This window comes from Cydia strobilella, chromosome 1 (genome assembly GCF_947568885.1).
Source record: "Cydia strobilella chromosome 1, ilCydStro3.1, whole genome shotgun sequence".
NCBI classification, from domain to species: domain Eukaryota; kingdom Metazoa; phylum Arthropoda; class Insecta; order Lepidoptera; family Tortricidae; genus Cydia; species Cydia strobilella.
In genome coordinates this window covers 22353435-22375263 of record NC_086041.1, presented here as the reverse complement: position 1 = coordinate 22375263, position 21829 = coordinate 22353435, and the positions used below count along the sequence as shown (strand labels likewise).

At 39.1% G+C, this 21829-nt stretch overlaps 1 protein-coding gene across 3 annotated transcripts in view; it reads right to left on the bottom strand.

Moving 5' to 3' along the window:
- Positions 1-21829, bottom strand: part of LOC134741784 (cadherin-86C) — a 156367-nt gene that overhangs the window by 20377 nt on the left and 114161 nt on the right. For 2 of the 3 annotated variants that reach the window (XM_063674694.1, XM_063674682.1), the window contains exons 3-4: positions 4082-4272; positions 2897-3141 (exon numbers count right to left, since the gene is read on the bottom strand). In XM_063674694.1, coding sequence (XP_063530764.1) covers positions 2897-3141; positions 4082-4271 — 435 coding nt within the window. In that variant the 5' untranslated portion in view covers position 4272. Of the gene's footprint in view, positions 1-2896; positions 3142-4081; positions 4276-21829 lie in introns of all 3 variants that reach the window. The other variant, XM_063674687.1, reaches the window with a different exon arrangement.

The following is a 21829-nucleotide window of genomic DNA, read 5'->3' as shown; positions in this document are numbered from 1 at the left end:
AGTCAAAACACTAAAAATAACATTTAAAACACCCACACGTCTCACTCCTACAAAAAGTCGATGAAATATAAAACAACACTAGGACCGCCATATTGAGTTCAATTATTAGCGCTTCTACAGTCCGGGTGTCAACCCCAGTTGACAGCAAAACAGCGGTAATTTTAAAAATATGTTTATGTCAGAGCCATCTACCGAAACATTATGATATTTTTTTCTTTGCACCTATATTAATCCCAATGCATAATGTGACCGCTATTACCAAGACACAAGGTCTCGTTTTTTGTAAAAAAAATATTGAACATGAACATATCTTCGATGTACTGCAGCGGTGTTGCCTTACTGTCAACTCTGGTTGACACCCGTAGGTAAAGGGTTAATACGTCATAAATCTTAAACCGCAATTTACCTTTCACTCACGTTTCGCATAAAAAATACGTTGTTAAAATGATGTAATGTACGGAACCCTCGGTGCTCGAGTCCGACTCGCACTTGGCCGGTTTTTTATATTATTAATCAAAATCACGGCCTTTTAATATAGTTTCTGAACGCAAATTTACACTTCTGTGTGTTTGTAAGTTTGCTACAAACTTAGGCAAGTAAACTAGGCCGACATGGCGCCATTTTGACTAACATAACTATGGAATATTTTCGGTAATATTTTGATATAGGTATTAAGTACTTTTTATGTATTGTATGTATGTGGGCGCTAATGATGGGCCTCATAAGAAGGCTCAAGGTCACGCAAAGGGCAATGTAGAGAGCTATGCTCGGGGTTTCTCTGCGTGATAGAATCAGAAATGATGATATCCGCAGTAGAACTAGGGTCACCGACATATCTCGCAGAATTGCAAACCTTAAGTGGCAGTGGGCGGGGCACATTGCTCGCAGAACTGATAGCCGGTGGGGCCGGAAGGTTCTGGAGTGGCGTCCGCGTACCGAAAGACGAACTGCCGGTAGGCCTCCAACGAGGTGGAGCGACGACCTGGTGAAGGTCGCGGGAATTCGGTGGATGCGAGCGGCACAGGATCGGTCGGAGTGGCGAGCCTTGGGGGAGGCCTATGTCCAGCAGTGGACGTCTATCGGCTGACATGATGATGATGATGATGTATTTATCTTATACATACATATTTATACGTAACCTGCAATAGCGGCCACGGTGCGGTTCGCTATTGGCGTACAAATAGAATGTATCAATCAGATTTTCCAGTGTATATTTTAGCTTTATTTATTATCCGCTGGTAATCATTGTGTCGCAAAAAAGAAAATGTGTTCATATATTTTACTTCTCGTTGGTGTTGACGGTTGTCGAAGTTTGAAGTTTGAAGGGGTCTTTCAGGTATCTTGGACCAGTCCCAAGATACCAGTCCAAAATTTATATTGAAGCACTGTCTGGTCATTTCATTCTTATGTAATTTGCCATTTTTTACTATATTTCAAATAGATAGATATTCTGACAGTTTGCCAGTAATATTTATCACCAAATCAAATGGATGGATGGAGTTTGCATAAATTTTATTTTAATTAGTTGATACGTATTGTGTTCTTAAACTTAACGCTTTGCATGATGCGTGCCAGTTAATAGAGAGTTAATTTAAGGGGGAGGGTGCGTTCGTCATCATCATTAATCACATCACATCAGGCTGACGCCGGCTCATTTGAGCCACGCTCTCGTACGGTAATCGCACCAGGTGCCTTTACCATTGCTACTAGATATGAGGAGATAATATATATATAATAAGTCCGTACTTTTTAGTATTTGTTATTATAGCGGCAACAGAAATAAGTACATCATCTGTGAAAATTTCAACTGTCTGGCTATCACAGTTCATGAGATACAGCCTGGTGACAGACAGACGGACAGACGGACAGCGGAGTCTTACTAATAGGGTCCCGTTTTTACCCTAAGGTATCTGTTTAAAGTTTATAATATGTTTTTACTTCGGAATGGTGTCAATGTGATACCTTAAATAAATTTGGCACTCCTGATTTATACGAAACCGAGACCAAACATGGCCTAGTAGCTTCACTGATGTAGAAGTCAAGATAAAATTGAGAGCCCCAAATAAACTTTCAAGAGAGGATATCCCGAAAACTATTCAAAATATCGAAAAACTTGACTAAGTTAAACTTGTAGCAAATTTAATCAGCTTTCGGTTTGTCTAAGTAGTCATGTCGCTAAGACGCAAATTTTCTAAGATATGTGAAAAACCGAAAATGGGACTTTCTTACCCCCCTCTCCCCCCCGGCAATGGCTACGGCCGGCCGGGGACTTTTGATATGTTCACCTCGTAACTAGTCCAAACTAAGTTACGGAGTCAAAAATTGTGTTCCAAGCATTTCCCTCTATACCTTCTTATTGCTTGGCCTATAAATGTCTCATCGCTATTACTAAGTAATTTCTCAAACTAATTTGACGCGAACCATTTCGTAATTGTGTCTAAGGTAAACCTTATAATCGCATTATTCACTTTGTCTGCGGCTCTTTTAATTTACACCAACGCAGGCAAATTTAAATAAGCTTTGAACTTACGTCGACAACCGGGATTAAGGAAAATGCGATAAAACATAGGACAGGTCTTATCTTCACGACAAAAAAGTTAATTTAAAACGATCCGAGAATAAATTTAATTTAATTTAAATTATTGTATTTATGAGTAATCAAATTGTATCAAAAAAATACAATCAGTGTCCTATTCAGTCCCTTTAAGATAACTGGGAGCAAACACGTATCTTACGTATCTGCATTAAGTACAGTACTTTGGGTGCAACTATATGGTCAGTACTACAGCTATCTTCCCCAAGTTTAATTCGTAGGTAATCAAGTATCAATACCAATCTTCTTCTTGAGTTTGGCAAATTTTGATACTAGTTCGTCAGGAGGTTAAACACCACATACCTCAGGCACCAAGACGATAGGTGGCTGGTGCGGGAATATGGTGTCCCTTGGGGTGGTCGCATTAGTCCCGGTGATGGAGCAGGCGATCCTGCTGCTGCGGCCCCTGGTGTTCCTCACGGATAGCCTGAAATCCACGTAGCGCCCGGGCTCGAGTCGTCGGAGGAGGATCACGTTGGCTTGGCACACGGAGTTGTAGCGGGTGCACGGCAATGTCTCGATGCCGATGTCCAAACGACCCATTTGACCTGCGATTAAACAAATAAAATTTTAAACGCCAAGTAGTCATTCTGTAATTAAGTTGGACATTGAAAGTGGTCTAATTATACGTAATTAATGCCTACTTAAAGTAAGAGTATTGCCGGTGACATTACAAATTTAAATAACGCATGCAAAACAAATAAAGTTGAGATTGTTAACGTTAAAATGCCGTTTTCGACGGACAAGATACTAAACCGCTCTTGGCGTGACGCTGACACTTTCATAGACACTTTCATTGACTCAACAAAATTAGGAATAGGGAACTGGAGTAGAATGCGCTCGGATGCTGAATAACGGGAAAACAAAGGTTTGATTGATAGTAATTAAATTGAAAGTTCTTTGTTTTAACAGTTTGATAACGTTTTCTGGTTGGATTAATTGCGATATTTAGTTCTGCGGGATGGTTTAAGCGTGGTGTATTCATGAGAAAACAGTACAGGTTGGCCCAAAGATACGTTGTTTTTTTTACTGCGGCATATTGTCAATAATATTAATTGTTTTTGAAGTTAATACGTTTTATTTTAGTTAAATTATTGTAATTTTAATTTTTAAAGTCTCTTTGTAAAAGATATGTAATTAAGAAAAAAATCTTTGTCAGCGTATGTTTTGGCCAACCTGTATTTATAGGTATTATTCAGTACAGATGTATGTAACTATACTACGTATATTTAGACTAGTCCGAACTTAGCAACATAGAAACCCCTGCTCTAGATTCTCTAGAATGACCGCAGCATTCTAGAGCAAGGGTTGCTAATCTGTTAGTCCCTTTGTATTCGTGCCTCTCCCTTAAATTTTGTGGTAGTAAAAAAACACATTGTTCGATTAGGTTAACTATTGCTATAGAGTTATTGTTTGATGCGGACCCACCTGCCAGCATATAATTATATCGAATAATCCATCTTAAATCACTGCTGCTCATCTACTCACCTATCAGTTCAAAGTGCAGCGGATAATCGAAGTCGGGATCGGAGGCGCGCACCCTGTAGATGACGGAGCCGGCAGCCGCGTCCGCCGGCACCAGCACGAGCCGCATCAGCGTGGTCGGGTCGAACACCGGCTCGCCGCCCAGCGCGCCCCATGCTAGGCACGTCAACACCAGTGCCCAGCGCCAGGTCATCCTGTTGACAATTACGAGTATAATGGATAATAGATTTTATTAATAGCCTTAGTATTTAACAAAAGTTGTATTGTATTATTAATTTAATTTAATTTTAGCATGTGTGTAGATGTTGCATGTCTTATTTCTTTAGTACAAGAAGCAGCCCAAATTATTTGATCTGTTTTAAATAATTTTAAAAGGAGGATGTTCTTAATTATTGGTAAAGAGAACTGCTGATAAAAGCCGTTAGATCGGTATAAACATATCAGGCGTTCCATGCCTATAGGGTTCTTATGCTCCATGTGCATAAGGACCCTTCTCTAATAAAAAACCACATGTATTAATGTAATCAGTCAGGTACTTATTTATTTTTATTACTTTCGATGTAACTTTATAGTCAGTCTTAGCTAACTGCACTGATTTGAATGGAACAAAGTGAGGGGTGTCATTATAAACGACCTATTTTCACAGAAATTTGACAATAATGATGACATTGCCACACTATATCATTGCAAATGCCATGCAGTTAACTTGGTCCGGGTCTAGTACCTACACTACCTATATATGGACCTTCCATAAATACTTCACATTTTATCCTAATTTAATATGGACAATTTATTTTTTAACGAGATCATGCCTATCAAAACACAAGGGAAACAAAATGGTAAAAGCATATTAATAGCTTAATTCGTACATAAACAACGTCGAGTTCGAAACAAGATTATCCTATCGTTCTGTAGTCAATTCTATTATTATTATTATGTTCGTCCTTTACATAATCTCGGGACCATGGGGTCCCGGACATTTGGAAGGCGTGCGTGGGGCCGAAGCCAACACGCAGAGGCCTCTTGTAAAAAGACAATTTACTCTAAAAGGTGATGTGACACCAACCGACGATTATCCCTGTATGCACTATAGTAGTGCACCCAAGGACAAGCCCCGGTTAGTGCAGGACTATTGCAATGATAAGAAACAAAATAAACTAGACTATTGTGTTGAGATGTTAGTGTACTGGTTACCGGGTCTATGGAAATACTATGGCACCTGCCCCAATCTATGTTTAAAAATACGAAAAAAATGGACAGGTGGTGACTCGCCAACTCACAATATGGGTCCCCGAAAACGGCCGCTCGCACGGAGCGACAAGGGGACAACATCGCGTTAGTGGCTCAGGGTGTGGAGAGGTGTGCACCGCTTTCTACCCAGTGGCTGTAAACACTCACAGCCACTGTGCCAACTCGCGTCTTATGCATATTTCACTTCCACCCTGCGAGCATATAGCTCTGACACCCCACTCTGGACGGCCGGTAAAGGCAAGCCAGAGGTGAGAGTCCTGCGGCCCCTGCTCAGTGTTCACTCCAGCCGGCCAATGAAGGCAAGCCGGAGGGAGGGGCCTGACCGACTCTCGGGGGTATGGGACCCAAGGGACGTCACTTCCCATTCAGCTCGCCACAAGCTGCCCTGGGGGCAACCACAAGCTGCCCTGTATTATTATTATTATTATTATTTGTATCTCCTTCGATATCACGGGCCTATAAATCCCGTTCTTTTGATAGGCTTGCGTGGGGATATAGATCCAACACGTAGAGGCCCCTTGGAGAGCTTTATGTCATGTAGAACGCCTGCTGGAACCCGTTCACAGGCGCAACAATAGACACCCATGAACCGGTCGCAGCAGGCATTGGGACTATTGCAGAAAAAGTGAACAGTATACCGGTCTATGGATTGAAGTTTGGGTGGACAATGAGACTGGGCTATTGTAAAGAACTCCGGACACCTGCCATAACAATGTTAAAACACGTTATCGAGGCAGGTGGTGACTTGCCGCTGACTAGATGGGCCCCTGAAACTGCCGTCGTGAAGACGACCAGGAGCAACACCGGTGTGAGCGGCTCAGGGGTGTCGAGAGGTGTGCGCCGCTTTCTACCCAGTGGCTGTTAGCAGCCACTGTGCCAACTCGCGTCTTATGCATCTTTCACTTCCACCCCTGGAGCATATAGCTCTTACGACTCCCCTCTGGACGGCCAATGAAGGCAAGCCAGAGCTGAGAGTCCTGCGGGTCCCCTTGGGGTCCACTCCGACCGACGAAGACACGCCGGAGACGGAGACCCTGACAGACTCTCTGGAGCACTCGGGTCCGTGGGGTCGTCACTCCCATTATTATTATTATTATAACAATGCCGACGACATGGATCTAAGGGATTTCAAAGAAAACATCAAAAATCCTTCCAATTTTGTTACGAAGATGTTTAGCTTTGGCGAGAGGTTGAGGCGAAGGATTGTATTTTTAAATAATAAGTTAGCAGTAAATCATCTTTTAAGCGAATATACCTAATGTAGGAGAAAAAAAAATACCTACCCATTAAAAATATAATTTTCAAGAATTTTAATTTTTTTGTTATTACAAACCTTGAATTGGTTTATATACTCGTACCTACTAGCCTTTGCCTGCGAGTTCGTACGATTACCTATACCGAGAAGTAAATCGTTGAACATCATCCAATCCTCCCTATTAGTACTCTGATTTATTTTAAGTAACCACCATTGCACCCCCTCAGGAAATATTACCATATGTGGCTTTCCATCAGAGAAGGGTCCTTATGCTTCATGTGCATGAGGACCTTTATCTAATGGAAAGCCACATATAGTATATTCCTAGATTATGCTATCCAAATATCGAAACGTAGAAACTTTCAGATTTATAATTTCAGTAGTAATACTTAAAGGGTTTATTTATCTGAGCAATGATGAACCGTTATTTTATGATTGCGTCAAAATCAGAAGCTAACTGTTGCAACAATCGCTTGCACAATGATGCTCGGCATCGCACTAGAATTACCAATCTCAGCTTCACATAAAGGTGTTGATTATTAAACTAAACATGCGCTTTGTGGTTCATTCAGCAATGGCCCATAAAAGCACATAACACACAACAAAATTCACACAACAGTATCTTTTGTATGTTTTATGTGTATGAATAATTTATAATAATTTCAAGTCTGGAACCTCATATCACTAATCTGATAACTAGTAATGGTTCAGTGTTTAATTTTAGAAAAGAGACCAATAAAGTGTTTCCGATATTTTTCAAATCATACCTACTGTGTAACAGATAGAATTACTTCACTTTATGACAGAAAGACAGGAGTCTGATGGCTGGACGAAATTAAAAAGATGGCAGAGAAGATAGTATATAACTTTAACTTACTTAATATAGTTTAGTAATTAGTATTGAAGTTTCCAGGTCTTAGAGAAAATAAAGTAATTTAGATACCTAATTCATAAAAGCAAAGTTTATTGTACTAAGAAACTAAGACTTTTCGAACTCTGACTTGCGAAAGGGAAAATTGTTATGAAATCATAGCTCGGCTTCTGTCCGCTACGAGCAGGAAGCGACGCTTTATAGCTTTGCGGGTAATAACTGGTTTGAGCGTAACTCAATTTCAATTTCATGTCGGTTCATACATACGACTCATACGAGTTGAGTTTATTTTTAATGTAACCTTGTAGGGATGAGAGGCGGTTCAGTAATGCGAGTTGTTGGTGCTTAAGGAACTTAATTTACTACTCACATACTCACTAGCTGCAGCGATAATAACGTTAGGGTAACAGGCCAATCTTTAATTTTATTTGATTGTTTCACTGGAAGAACCATATAATTACAATCAGGCGCAAGAGTTCAGTAATCGGAATATTGAGTTGTAGTGTTGTTAGAATATTTTATAACCTCTATTTTAATTACAATAACAGCTCCGTTATTGCGTTTTTTTTCGTCTGTTAATGTTAACGTCAGTCGCTGTATTACAGCTTCAACATCGTGTAATGTCCACGTCATAGGTACGTATCATAATTTAATGTGGTCATTTACTGAATTGTATATTTATCCAGGAAATCAGCTATAGAAATCGCATCTTATGTTTGTGTCTGAAGAGCTATCTGCGTCGACGAAGAACAGACAAGTTACAAGTTCTCTGGCAAGTAAACACGGATCAAGCAACCAACGCAACTCGACTTTGAAAGCGGATCTAAATTGATTTAAAACATTTTTCACTTGGCAGGTTTAGTAAGTTCAGAAGACTGATGTTTTATTAGCCACCTAAGTAGTTTTTCTTTTATTTGTATTACTTAGTATCATGTTTGTGTTGTTAAAGCTAAAGCTTTTATCGTTTGATGTTTAACGGTTTTGGCGACTGGTCTGGCCAGTGACCCTGCCTATGAAGCCGCCGGTGGTCATGGGCTTGAATCCCGGTAACGGAAAATATTTGTGTGATAAGTACAGATATTTGTTCCTGAGTCATGGATGTTTTCTTCTACGTATTTAAGTATTTGTATTTTATATATTTCGTTGTCAGAGTACCAACAATACAAGCGTTCTTAAGCTTCCTGTGTGGCTTAGTTAATTTATTGTAGAGGGTTTACACAATAAAAATAGTACAAATGGCGGACTTAATGCATTAAGGCTTATATTATAACGGACACAAATTTGATATTTTTCTATCACGGTCAATAATCAAAACTAATAAAAGCGAGACTGTTTGTAGTTCCCTGGATTATAATTTAAATTATGAAATACTATGAATTGAAAATATTTAGCTAGCCATAAGAAAAATGTTTATGTTGAAGTTTAGTTTCTTCATAGAAATTCTAAAATATAATAACTTTCTAGACAGATCCGTTATCTTCTAAGTTGCACTAGATCTAGTGCTTCCGCTTGCTACAAACTAAGGTGAAATATTTGTCTGACGTGCCATTCGCCTGCAACTTTAAATCTTGTCGCGTGCGGCCGCAGATATCGACGCCTCGATAGCAGATTAAATGTACGTGCTACAAAGTTATGTGCTCCTGTGCCCAACATTAGAACTAACGCTATTTCATACTAGATCTTCACCATTACCGCCTCCAAGGTCGGAATGAGTAAGTTTGTAGGTTGCTGCATAGTTGTCAGAAAGGTAAACCTTGCACGTTAAATACTCCCTATCTCCGTCTTATAGTAAAAGCTTTAGAATGTGAATACTACTTATAGTTAATATCCTTCAACATATATCCGCGATTACTAATCGGTACCTATATATTGATAAAATGAGTAAGTTTTTTTAACCGTTTTAGCTGAACAGAAAACCAATTAAACATTCAATAACGGACAAAGAAATTGAACGCAATTAAGGGATTATTAAACTAAGCTCTACGAGCTTAAAACATTACATACTCTTTAGTAGGTACTTATTTCTCTCAATTTTATGATTGAAAGTTGAGCTGAACGTTTCGTAAACGTAAAAATAAACCCCTTTATTTATAGTTTGAACCGCAATACTGTAAGCGGACACAACTCGTCCAAAATCGTGAACCCGTGTAAATGGCAGAACGTGCTAAAACACTCTATCACATCCCCATAAAAAGTAATGAGGGTGGAACATGACGCGGTCTACTCCAGAAATGGGTAGAGCGCAACGATCGTAGCGGAATATCATTTGTCATAGTTATTTATGAGTAATATTTCTCGGGTTGGAAGTGGTCGGGCCGCGGGGCAGCATGAGCCGGCTGGAACAGCGGGAGATACTGCAAAAATGGCTGCGCACGATGTCGCCGCGCTGACCTCAGTGCTTCGCGGCCGCGGAGCCATTATCATAAGCATAAGACTGAGTGTGTGAGCCGACGTGCGCTAATAGGGCCTCGCTTATTATAAATTCTAATACGCCGCCTTATAACCAGAGATGGGCATTATTTGAATAAATTTTTGTCGGAATAATCATTCGAACAAACAATAATTCACGATTTTATTTATTCACGAATGATTTATTCGCGGATGATATATTCGCGAACAATTTATCCGCGAATAAATCATTCGACCGCTTTTCAAATGACGAATGATTAATTCGTTATTTCATTCGAGTAAATCTACGAAAAATAGTTAAGTTTTTTGGGTTATTCCATTCAAATAAACAACACGTTTAATATGACTTGTTTTACTGTATATTTGTTCTTACTCATTAAATATGTACTGTTAAGGGTTAAAGGTTAAGCCCAGGTAGTATAATAAACAAAGGATTAGCGTAAACAATGAATTACTTACACACAAAGTTAGCAACTTTCTAGTCTGGCCTAGAAAGAAATAGCTATATATAAAAGAATGAGAAAACTAACTCCTTATCAGCTGTTTGCTTGAGAGCGAATCTCACAACCCATAATTTATATTTAGCAGTACCTAACTATTAAGTTGCAGTGCATTGCACATCACAGTTGCCAAATCTTTCTAAAAACGTCATGGTATTTTTTTTGATAATGAGTGAATTATGCGGTAAAGGGCTGTGATGAATTGATGATGAGAAAACATATGCATTCCTAAAGTAGTCATCAAACATTACTTTCAATGAAACAAGTGACAATATAGAAGATAGCCGTACAAAATCATTATTAGCAATACTTGACGACAATTTTTTTCAAAGTTAATTCAGAGACTAAAAGGATGTTTTATTTAATGCTGCAACAGTCTTTCAGGAATGTTTTAGTTGTTTTGTTTTTGAGAAAAGTTAATAAGGTATTGCAATTAACAAATTATTCTTGGCAATTCATTTGACGAATAAATTATTCCACGAATAATTTATTCAAATAAGAATAATCATCCGACAATTTTATTTGTCTTTCGCGAATATGATATGATATGATTTATTTATCTCACAATATACAATTGCACAAATAAAAAAAAATATAAATTTTAAATTATCGCAATTGCAATAATTTTGTTATTCTTATTCGTTATTCGTCATTCGAATAAATTTTGTGAAGGTATTGGGGCATTATTAAGCTAGTCACTAATCGACCCTTGTTAAATTTTATGCCTTTTATGTATTTCCATAATGAAAAACGCAATTATTTTACGTTTTGTTTTACGAAACATTTGACTTTAATCGTAGGAAGCCCGCTAAGGTCGCAATAGGATTATTCACATATTTCTAAACATAGCTGGATTACCAAATCCTTGTTTATTACAGGTAATTAACTGTTTTTCGTTGATAAGTAATTTCAGTGACACGTGAAAGATGATAATTACCTACGAGTCTTTATCTGGGTATTAATATCATTTCAAAATGGAAAAGAATCCTTATCTCGGGGTGTTGGACGCGAAAGGAAATGAGTTCTTTTAGGAGACGGCTTTTAAATATTCCCGGATCCAATTCCCTAATGGATCAGAAACAAATATTGGTTTTGTAAATTTGATGTATAAGATGCGCGGATCACGTGGTAACGATGTGCTGGTCAATACCATGTATCGATTTTCCGCCCTCCGGGCTTTAATTTACAGTAGGTAAAAGCAGTTAGTATGTAATGTAGGCTACGTCGGCCGGTCACGTCCAATCAAAGTCTTAAACGAGGTTAACTCTGGATAAATGTTTCGTAACCTTATTTTAAGCTACTAAGCAACAGTGACTTATTAACGCAAGCAAATTTTTTAAATTGTTACCTACTAAATAAGCCCAGGTATAATAATAGTATTTATTTCAAAGGCGTTTAGATAAATACGCTAATTCTAATCAAGAGAAGGATTTACGTGTATTTTTTTAGGTACCTTTTTTAACAATAAACGTAGAATTTCAATGTCTGGAATGTTTTTTTTTTTCCAAAAAGTAGAATATATTTTGCGGTCCATCATACAAATGAACAGCTTTTAGAAAATACAGACAGCGTACCCGTAACGATTGTTTTAAACGTTACTGCAATATATGGTAGGAGTGCCAAAGCCGCATCAATTGTATGCTTTTTAAATAAAAAGAGCTACGTAGATTAAAACTTGCGCTATATATAGGTAATGTATTATCCGTAAGAATGAATAGGTCAGAGAAATTGTCGATATTTAACAAAGATAATTAAGGAGATAAAGGCGTCTAAATAGAAGGAAGCGAATCTGTGGGATCTAAGACGGAGGCAAACTTATTAGAGCTTATTAATGTCGTTCGTTTAACATCGTGACCTCAACGCGGGTCTATTATTTATAACCGCGTTATTATAATGGTTACTGTTTTCTTAATAATGACGAGCATTTGTAGAGCTTCTTGTGTTTTGGAGTACGAGTATTTAGCTAAATTTATTACAAACCTCAAAGGTAACTTCGCAGGTAACTTATTGTGTAAATGGGCTTTTTATAATTTACATAAGTAAATCTCACAGAACTTTTGTAAGTGTCACTTACTGTAAGTTATTTTTAGGTGTAAACGCAGTCGTAAGATAAGTACGTACATACATTTTACGTTAGAAACTTACAAGTCTAAATCCGTTCTTAGGTCAGCCGCGGTAAATTCGGGCAAGATATCGTTATGGCTAGGATCACGCGAGCCGGCCCTTTGACCTCGTGGCGCGACGGGACTCCACACGGTGACATTAATTGACTGTAGTCGTGTTTTTATTTGGTTCGAGAAAGTTTCGCTGAAGAACTGAGCTATTCACTCGTGTTGAAATTATAAGTATCTCATTAACAAACCAGGATTCAAAGATTCTTATGGTCAAAATTTATTATACAATTTATAGGTATTATTAGAAAAAAACATTGAAGGAAAATTACCAAGAACATGCGATTGTTATCATAGGCAACAAAATGTAAAAAAATGTTTCTCATTAGTTAATTTTAAACGTAGAAAATATTTTTGAACGAAGCGTAGCGCAGGTCTACGCTTTGACTCGGGCATTTTGCTTTCGTGTGTCCGGATGTTCTCCTCTACTCTACAGGTCACAATTCTCAACCGATTCTCGTGAAATTTTGTGACCAGATTCTATGATTAAATTAAAAAAAAATGTCGATCTGGTTTTTGGAAAATTTTCAAAATGGCGGAGTCGTGATACTCGTGATAGCTTCCGCCTAAACAAATAGTCGTATCGATATCATATTTTTTTTCTTTTTGAGATATGTTTGCAGAGTAGGTAAATGGCTTGAGAAAAGAGAGCTAGGCTCTCCGAAACATGTCGCGCGAGTGACTAAAACAAGCGAGTCTAAACCGTGAAATTATTTAGTGTTAGTATGTCTCACAACAGTTTAAATTCGACTTAAGAATTAAGATCGTAATGTGGTACTACGTAAACGAAATTAATAACTAGCTTAAATCTAAAATAGGCCCTGGAGGCATTGTACCAAGGACGCTGGCGGCATTTCCCCGCTGTATCGCAATGCTGATACGTTGTGCGACAAAGCCGCCAGCTCTTCGGTCACCAGTTACGTCAACCAGACGCTTCGCGATTTCTGCAAACAACTTATGCGCGCTGGGACCCCATGGACCTAGAGTTTCAACTCCAAATGGAATGAAATGATACTCTCTACCGAGGCTCTTATATTTATTACGTTTTAAAATTTCGGCGCTTTCCGCAAAGATCGTAATTAGGTCAATTTTATGTCAAGTCCCTACGTTCCGAAAGTTCCAGCCCTACAGATCAATTGTTTTAACTTTTTCATGTTCATTATTCCATTCTGATTTTGTGTGAATAACACTCGACACCAACCTTTAACACGTAATATTATCAACATGAGTTTCGCTCGAACGAAAATTAATGCAAATTGAAACGGGGGCAGGCTTAGCAATCAACTGTGATGGATTTTAGGTCAAATAACTAACTTTTGTATTTGCCTTTTTGGGTTCGCATTCCGAACGGACCCATTAATTACTGCCAAAAATTAAGCTTTATTGTTTAAGTGATATTTTAACTCGAGTTCGATCGTTTGAGCAATGTAAGTTTAAATTCCAATTTTAAAACACTTCTTATTCAATTAGTAGATTTATATTCGTCTTATCTTGAGTCGATATGTTAATCTCTTGAGACTGACAATTAATAACGATACGGTGTTGTCAGTCATTACAAAGTGCTCGTAAGTTACAATACTAATAAACTAATACAAATGACGACTCTCAAATGATATCGGTCGTGTCGACAAGGTTTATTGACAAACATAACCGCCTTTACGTTACATAACTCTGAACACATTAGGTTCCAATAGTTTTAGAGTTCGTAGAAAATTTATTATCAGATATAAATGTTCTTGTGCAATTTAAGGCGGTACTGTTAACGAGCTCCTCATAAAAAAAATTTTCTATGTTTATTTTGTTTCTAACATAGTTTGTCATGAGGTGATATGATCTATTAAGTCCGTCATGTCATGGCACAATGGAGAGAAAATAGTTCTTTCACGACAATGGGTTTGCCATAGTTTACAATAGTAAGGAGATACTCGACGTTAAAATAGACAGACATTCATTTGTTTATACTGAAGGCTCATGATAGTCCTGATGTTAGAAATGTTACATCAAATTCTGGTTTACAGAAAATACGTCAACCGACATAGAAAAATTATCTAGTTAACGAAAAAAAACACCGTTTTAATTATTTAAATAATAAGCAACCGTTTCATAGCACAATTGCCCTCCTAGTTATTTTTTTATCAATTGCTTATTCATTTTATGTTTCCCCATGGTCGTTATACCTACGCGACTATAACTATCGTACGTCCTTCCTCGTGAGTCAATCTATCTTCATACCTTAATCATTTATTTCGTAAACAATGTAAAATTATAAAATTAAAATAAAACACAGAAATGAGCAACGACAAGAAAACGACGCTAGTACAGGTTAGAGCTAGACGGGTTGGGTAGGGCTGCACCGTCATTGAAACCGAAGAAATGTTGGATGGATTTGAATCTGTGCCGTGTCCCACGGATACACATGCTGGTGGCTCGGATTATCGAAATCATAATTTTGGATCTTAGCCAGCCCATTACTACACTAAGGGATCTGTTCCACCGGTCAGCGATGGCTTCACCGAGATGTTTGATGAAGGTGGACATTTGCGGAGCGAAGACTCCATCGACGGATGTGACGAGGGGAGTGAAAGTTGCGTGACGCTTTTCGCAGGCGTTCGTGTATTTTCTTTTTTTCTCTTCTTCGTCGGATTTTAGGACGGATGCTACCGGACGTGAGATATAAGAGGGAGCGTCGGTGTCTACGACACGGATATCAAATAACGCCTTCCTCTGTGCATCCCAGATGCCACGGCAGCAGAGGTCCCCGCGAAGTCCACCGTCGCCTTCGGTGATGATGGGTTCTTTGACCACGTTCCCCCAAGCGTGCTGGCATAACTCACAAAAAATCAATTGCTCGTTTTTTCATGTGAGAAAGTTTATCCAGAATAGATTAGAACATCGTCTTGAGAACTTCTTCTTTCTCGAACATTCCTTTCTTGCTTCTCTGAGGGAAGTTGTTGTGTGAGGTCAAGACATTTATTTTCAATTAAGGCGGATGATAGGGTTGTACAGCCCATCTTGGAGTTTTCGTAACTTAAGTTAGTCATTTTAGAAAGTGCAGGGATGGCTAGACCGCCTTTGTGAACTGATAATGAGAATATGTAGCACGACTGACAGACGACCGATGGACCATAAGAGTGACATCGTGGAAAGGCCCAAGTGGGAAACGCGGTACTGGAAGACCACCAACGAGATGGGCGGACGAGATAAATAAAATAGCTGGTCCAAACTGGATGAAAATTACCCAGGATAGAGCAAACTGGGCATCTTTGGAGGAGGCCTTCACCTGCGGAGGGGTTCTTGCAGATTAAGCACTTTTTTATAATCGCAAATAACTTAATTATAAATGTAATCCATAAGATAAAATTTACTAATACGTATTTTAGTTATGTAAATCTGATGTAGTTGTAAGAAATAAAAGACTTTTTTATTTATTTATTATTGAATGAGAATAAATCGGCTTCTAGCGACGATACTTCGCCTCCTAGTAGGTTTGGTTGAAAGCTGGTGCGTAGTCTGTTTGAGAGGTTCAAATAATTGATTAGCGTTTTCTAAAACTCTTAATAGGAATGACCATTTGAATTGGGCTGCTTTAGTGAGAACGGTGTATCTATCTCCATACCTTAATATTTCATTACACCTTTATTCTTTATTCTTTATTCAAACAAACACAAGTATAAGTTTACAGCGACCTACGCCAAGACACTTATACTGTTAATACATAGTCAGTATCATAAACATGTATACATTTTTCGAACTACGAGTATCTCTAGGAACTTAAATTAAACATACATACTACAAAGTTACATAGGTAGAGTTTAAAAAAATCCTGACACTACTTTGTAAGGACGGCCACTTGTCTGCGAATATGTCTGCGTTTTGAATTGAAGCTAAGAAGTTATTTAGTAATTCTATTGCTCGGTACGTGGGTGCGTTTGAACCGTAATAGGTGCGGACATTTGGATATGCGAAAAGGTTTCTGGCTCTACGTGCGCTACGCCCTACTGCAGCTATGTAGTTGTCTGGGGTAAAAATACGCATACGCTAAAAATACCTTAAGCGTGAAAAGGTAACACGTACTCGTACAGCAGCATTTATAATATTAGTATGGATTAAAAACTTGGAATACCTATTTAGTTTTACATTCACCTGGCATTGTTATCTGAATTCTCATCGCTCAGTTCTGAATTACAGAGGACATTACATCTATATAGTCAAATTATATGACCCATTGTCTAGGCAAATGGAAGGTACTCAGAGCGAGCCGGTCTGATACGCTTTAGTTTTACCCACGCAATGTTATGCAAGGAATGGTGAGCTACCATCCGGTACACTTGATAAATTCGCACTCTGCGATCCACTTTCCCCGGTCACGTTCCATCTGAATACTGTGCAGTTATTGCATAAAGTAATAAGTCCTTTTGCGACACTTGATCTCGCTTGAAACCGACGTGACTATAATTCCAGATAGTAGGCCAAAGACGTTTTTTGGATACTGTTACACTCTTCTGGATATGACACTTAACCCTGTTTGTATTACGCAATGTAGGGTATAAAGAACATAAATCTTGCATTTTTTTCTAATAAAAATCAATAGGATAGTTAAGCGCCAAGGACTCCAAGGACTCAAAGACTTGAACTGGGTTAATTTTCTTAGTTTCTTTTTAGGGTTCCGTACCAAAAGGTACAAAAGGACCCTGATGGTGCTACTCTGTAGTCTGTGCTTGTCACCACTGCGACGGTGTAGAAGATACGGCGCAGCACACGCTGGTGGATTGCCCAAGTTGGGATGAGCCGCGTATAGATTTGGCCACAGTGATAGGAGGAGATTTGTCGTTGCCGGCCATTATAAAGGCAATGACCCAAAATAAAAGATGCTGGCAAGCTATGGCCACTTTTTGCGAGGCAGTCATGGCTGGAAAAGAAACGGCAGAGCGCGCGCGGGAGGAGGATGCGGAAGCTCACCCGTTGCGGCGCAAACGAGATAGGCGGAGGCGGGTCGCCCATGACCGCCGCCTGCCGCCATAACGGGGACCTCTGGGTGGCAGTCACGGGGACGACTGTCACCTGACAGAATCTAGGTCCTCGTGGTGAGGGGCATTCTAGGACGCCCCCCCCCTCGAATGGATGGTTGGAGTTTTCCTCCAGAGAAGGGGCTTAACAGCCGTTCGCTGCGGGGTCATGGTAGAGTGCACTGGCGTTCCCATGGCCTCGCCTTACAGCACCGAGGCGACAGACAGGTGGTTTTAGTGGGTATACCGGACTTACGTGGTGAGTCCCACATAACCATCCAGGGTACATCCCCGCACCCGGGTGGTATGCGCAACGCATTTCCCCTGTATAAAAAAAAAGGGGTTGTACCTATCATGATTATTGTAATAAAACGAATGTCAACCATATTTTTTATTAGTCAATCAAATATTTCACTTATAATACCTGACTCAAGAAACTCCTTAATTTACAATGCTCCTTAAATTACCTGCTAATGTTCAAAGAAATAAATGGTGAAAAAATTCATAAAGATAGATTTAAAATTAGTATTTCCACCTTTCTTCGTCTCTCGGCAATGATAAAAACGACAAATTTTCCTTTGTTTTTTTGACTACTGCTCAATCACGTGGTTTCGGCATTTCAAAGCGTAAGCGCGGAAAACGTGTGGTGCAGTGCGGTGCGAGCGCTCAGGCGGGCGTTCGGCGGCCCTCTGTCGGTTGTATTGTATCGTCGACGATACGCCGAGCGGTAGGCATATAGCGTGTGGCCTTGAGCGAGTGACGAAGGCCTGCTGGAGCGTTCATCGATTTCACGAAATAACACTCAATAGATGGCGTTGACGCGCAGTACGCGAGCACCGGCAACTATAACGCGTTTTGAACGTAGAGAAGAATAATCTTGATCGTTGTCGATTTCAATAGCAAGTAACATTAATTTTATTGTTATAGCCACTCTTTTATTTTATTTTATATGCATGGTAGTAGTAATTTCAGTTTATTGTTAAGAAAATATACATACTTGTATAAATATACATTTGTGCTATAAAATGTACCTATGATTACATTGATCACCTAAGGATCAAGATTTTCTAATCGCAGTATACACCACTTCTCGGAACTAGCTCGCTGGTTACGAACGCACCAAACGCCTGACGATCGAGCACAGGTCCGTCCCCTAAGCGCGCTCTGCGGAGACTGAGCGCGCAGCGTCCGTGCAGCGTGATTTATACGTCTTTTAAAAATATTTAAATTTACGGCAAAATAGGTCCTATAGTTATGATTTTTTTTTATGGGTTCACATAAAATTGTCTTCGGTTACCGCGATAGTTACTCATGAAATAAAACTATGAAAACGGATTATATCGCGTATATTGAATTTATAATACATCCCGACGTTTCGAACTCTTTACAGCGTTCGTGGTCAACGGGTGACTGAGGAAAAATTACAAAGTGCAAAAATACCCACATACTAAAATAATGAACAATCATAGACTACAAACTTTAAGGCTGGTTGTACATGCAAAATCGGTTCATAAGGCTAGTTATACACTACAATTATTTCCAAGTAAAGATATATATATATATATACGCGATAAAAACTACGCCGGCTCCAACCCTACACCACGGACCCGAGAAGATTTAATTCCCTCCTAAATTGTAGGAGGGTATCCCAATATGGGACCGGCAACAAACTCGGCGGGACACATCTTTTCAAAACATCAGAATGTCCAGCATCATCCAACACTAAGGTCTCACAGTCTATGTCTCGCTTGCTCCTTTATCAGATGGACTACAGGATCCCAAGCTGGTGGTAGAGAAAAGCCATCTTCCCTATTAAAGTTTGGATATTTCTTAATCTCAATGGCCTCGCGCAGCATTCTGGGTATGTAACGCTTCTCCTTGGCAAGAACCAGAGGCTTATCAAACTTGATTGAGTGATTGGCTTTATCCATGACATGCTCACAGACAGCAGACCTAGGTCGACGGTGCTTGACATCAGCTATGTGTTCCTTCACCCGAGTGGAAATGCTCCGTTTCGTCTGCCCGACATATGATAGGCCACACTCACAGTCCAGCCTGTACACTCCTGCAGTCTGTAGAGGGGTATTGCATTTTACAGGCCTCAGGAATTGTGACATCTTCTTCATTGGCTTGAAATATGTTTTTATAGAAGCACGCTTCAAGATGTGGCTGATCCTGTCCGTGACCCCCCTGACAAAAGGCAGAATGGCAGGCCTGCGCTCGACTGTGGGGATCTTAATGTGGGACCTCTGGTTGACCCGCGGTATCCTGAGCTCGTTTGCCTGGAGCGCGCGCCTGGCATGCGACCGCCGATTTTGAACGAATTTTGAAATCATATATTTAAGTATAAAAAGTCTAAAAGGAAGGCAAAGGTAAAAAAATTGTTTCGTTTTGCGTCATAATATGTAGAACACTAACACTCAGTGTTACTTGGGTGTTCTGATGGACGGTAACCTCAGATTTCACGACCATGTACTCGTAGTAGAGACCTCTCGAGTATGTTTTTATAGACTCAAAATATTATATAACGTACGTAGGTATTTGAGTACTGAAGTCAGAATATCTCTGTGTGAATCAAAACTCAACTATGCCGATACTGTTATAGGTGGCTTGTCAAAAACCAAAAAGCTAATACAGCGTGTGCAAAATGCATGTGCACGTTTTTGTTTTTACATTCCACCTCGAAGCCATGTTACTCCTTACCTAAATAATAGCGGGTTAATGAATATGGAGTCGCGACGTGCAACGCATCTCGCCTGTATGCTTTTTGGTATTGTAAGGACAATTACGTCACAATATCTATTCGAAAAATTAAGTTATTCAAAGGCATATTAACGGAGCTAGTCGTTTGCTTTGTCCACGGCACAGCACCGCCGCATTTCGTGGCAGCTTTAAATACACTGCCACGAAATGCTGGAACAATATACCGCCTCCTCTTAGGAACTCATTGTCAGAAAATTCGTTCAAAGTGAATTACAAAAAATACTTTAAGTGTACATCAAAATTGTAGTTAAGTCTGTGCTAATTCTTTTTGTGTACTTATGTGTTTCTGGCTTCTTCGTGGAACTAATTTTACAAATAAAAGAAGTATGACTGTTACTGTACTGGTCAATCGTTTTTACATTTTTAATGTGGATCAACAGTTTTAATAATTTAACTAAAATTATATTTAACTTGTATAGCTGTAGTATTTTTTTATATTTGATTTGTATACCTGTTGTATTATATTTGTTGTATTTGTTGCGCTCTCTCGGGGGTTTCCACGGAAGACCAGCGTCGGGGACCTCATAGGTTCCTTGATATGAAGCTGAGTGGAGACCATTTCAGGAACGCTTTATAACCAGCAATCTATGTCAGTGTTATTAGTTAAGTTTCAATTAAGCGTTTTTGAATAAAGCCTCTTCTTCTTATTTTTGGCTTCATACAAAGGGCTTTTAGGTTTGATCTGCGAGCAGGGTTACCACCGCATTTAGGAATCTTGCACAACTGATATATAAAAGTGGCACCACTTTATCGAGAAAAATTATATCATTATATGACCAGCTCTAAAAGTATGGTTATATATTATATGTAAATTAAGCTACATGGGTCTTAATTAACTTAATATTAGGTAGGTACAAAACCTGTTTTCGTTAGTTACTTTTGTAGGTACATTGGTAAGATTGTGCTAAAAATGTATTAAAGTACCAAAAAATAAAATGATTGTTGTGGCCGACATTGGCAAATACAGCTATACAATTTGGAGTTAAACCGCAACATCTTTGGTAAACAGTTACCTCCTTATTAGACGCCGTTGTACCATTCACGGTACTTTGACGTGTTCAATTACCTGCCGATAACAAGACCTTGTAATGTACAAGCCTCTAAACATAATTATTAGTTCAACCCCAGGCTATTCTATGCTCTATGGAGATAGGATGATAGCACAAAAATGCTCAATAGATGCAACAGAATGCTTTGATCACACGGGACGCTTTTCGGAACACCAATTGACTGTTACCGTTACACCGGGCATTAGATCACGTACAAGGTGTAAAATACAAATCGTTTCCAGTGCAGTAAAAACTTTCGATTAATTTTATGCGATATTTTACCATCCACCTTCTCTCCGATCAAGTGTGTTTCCTTTGTATATTGATTTTAAGTCAATTTCTGGTAATTATTCTACAAAGATTTTAATAAAGTGACATTTAAAGCCGATGGTGACAAGCTTTTAACACTACCTACTCGAACGCGTGGGAACGACCGATCAAAATGAACGACATTTTTCGCTCAACAGACAGTTATT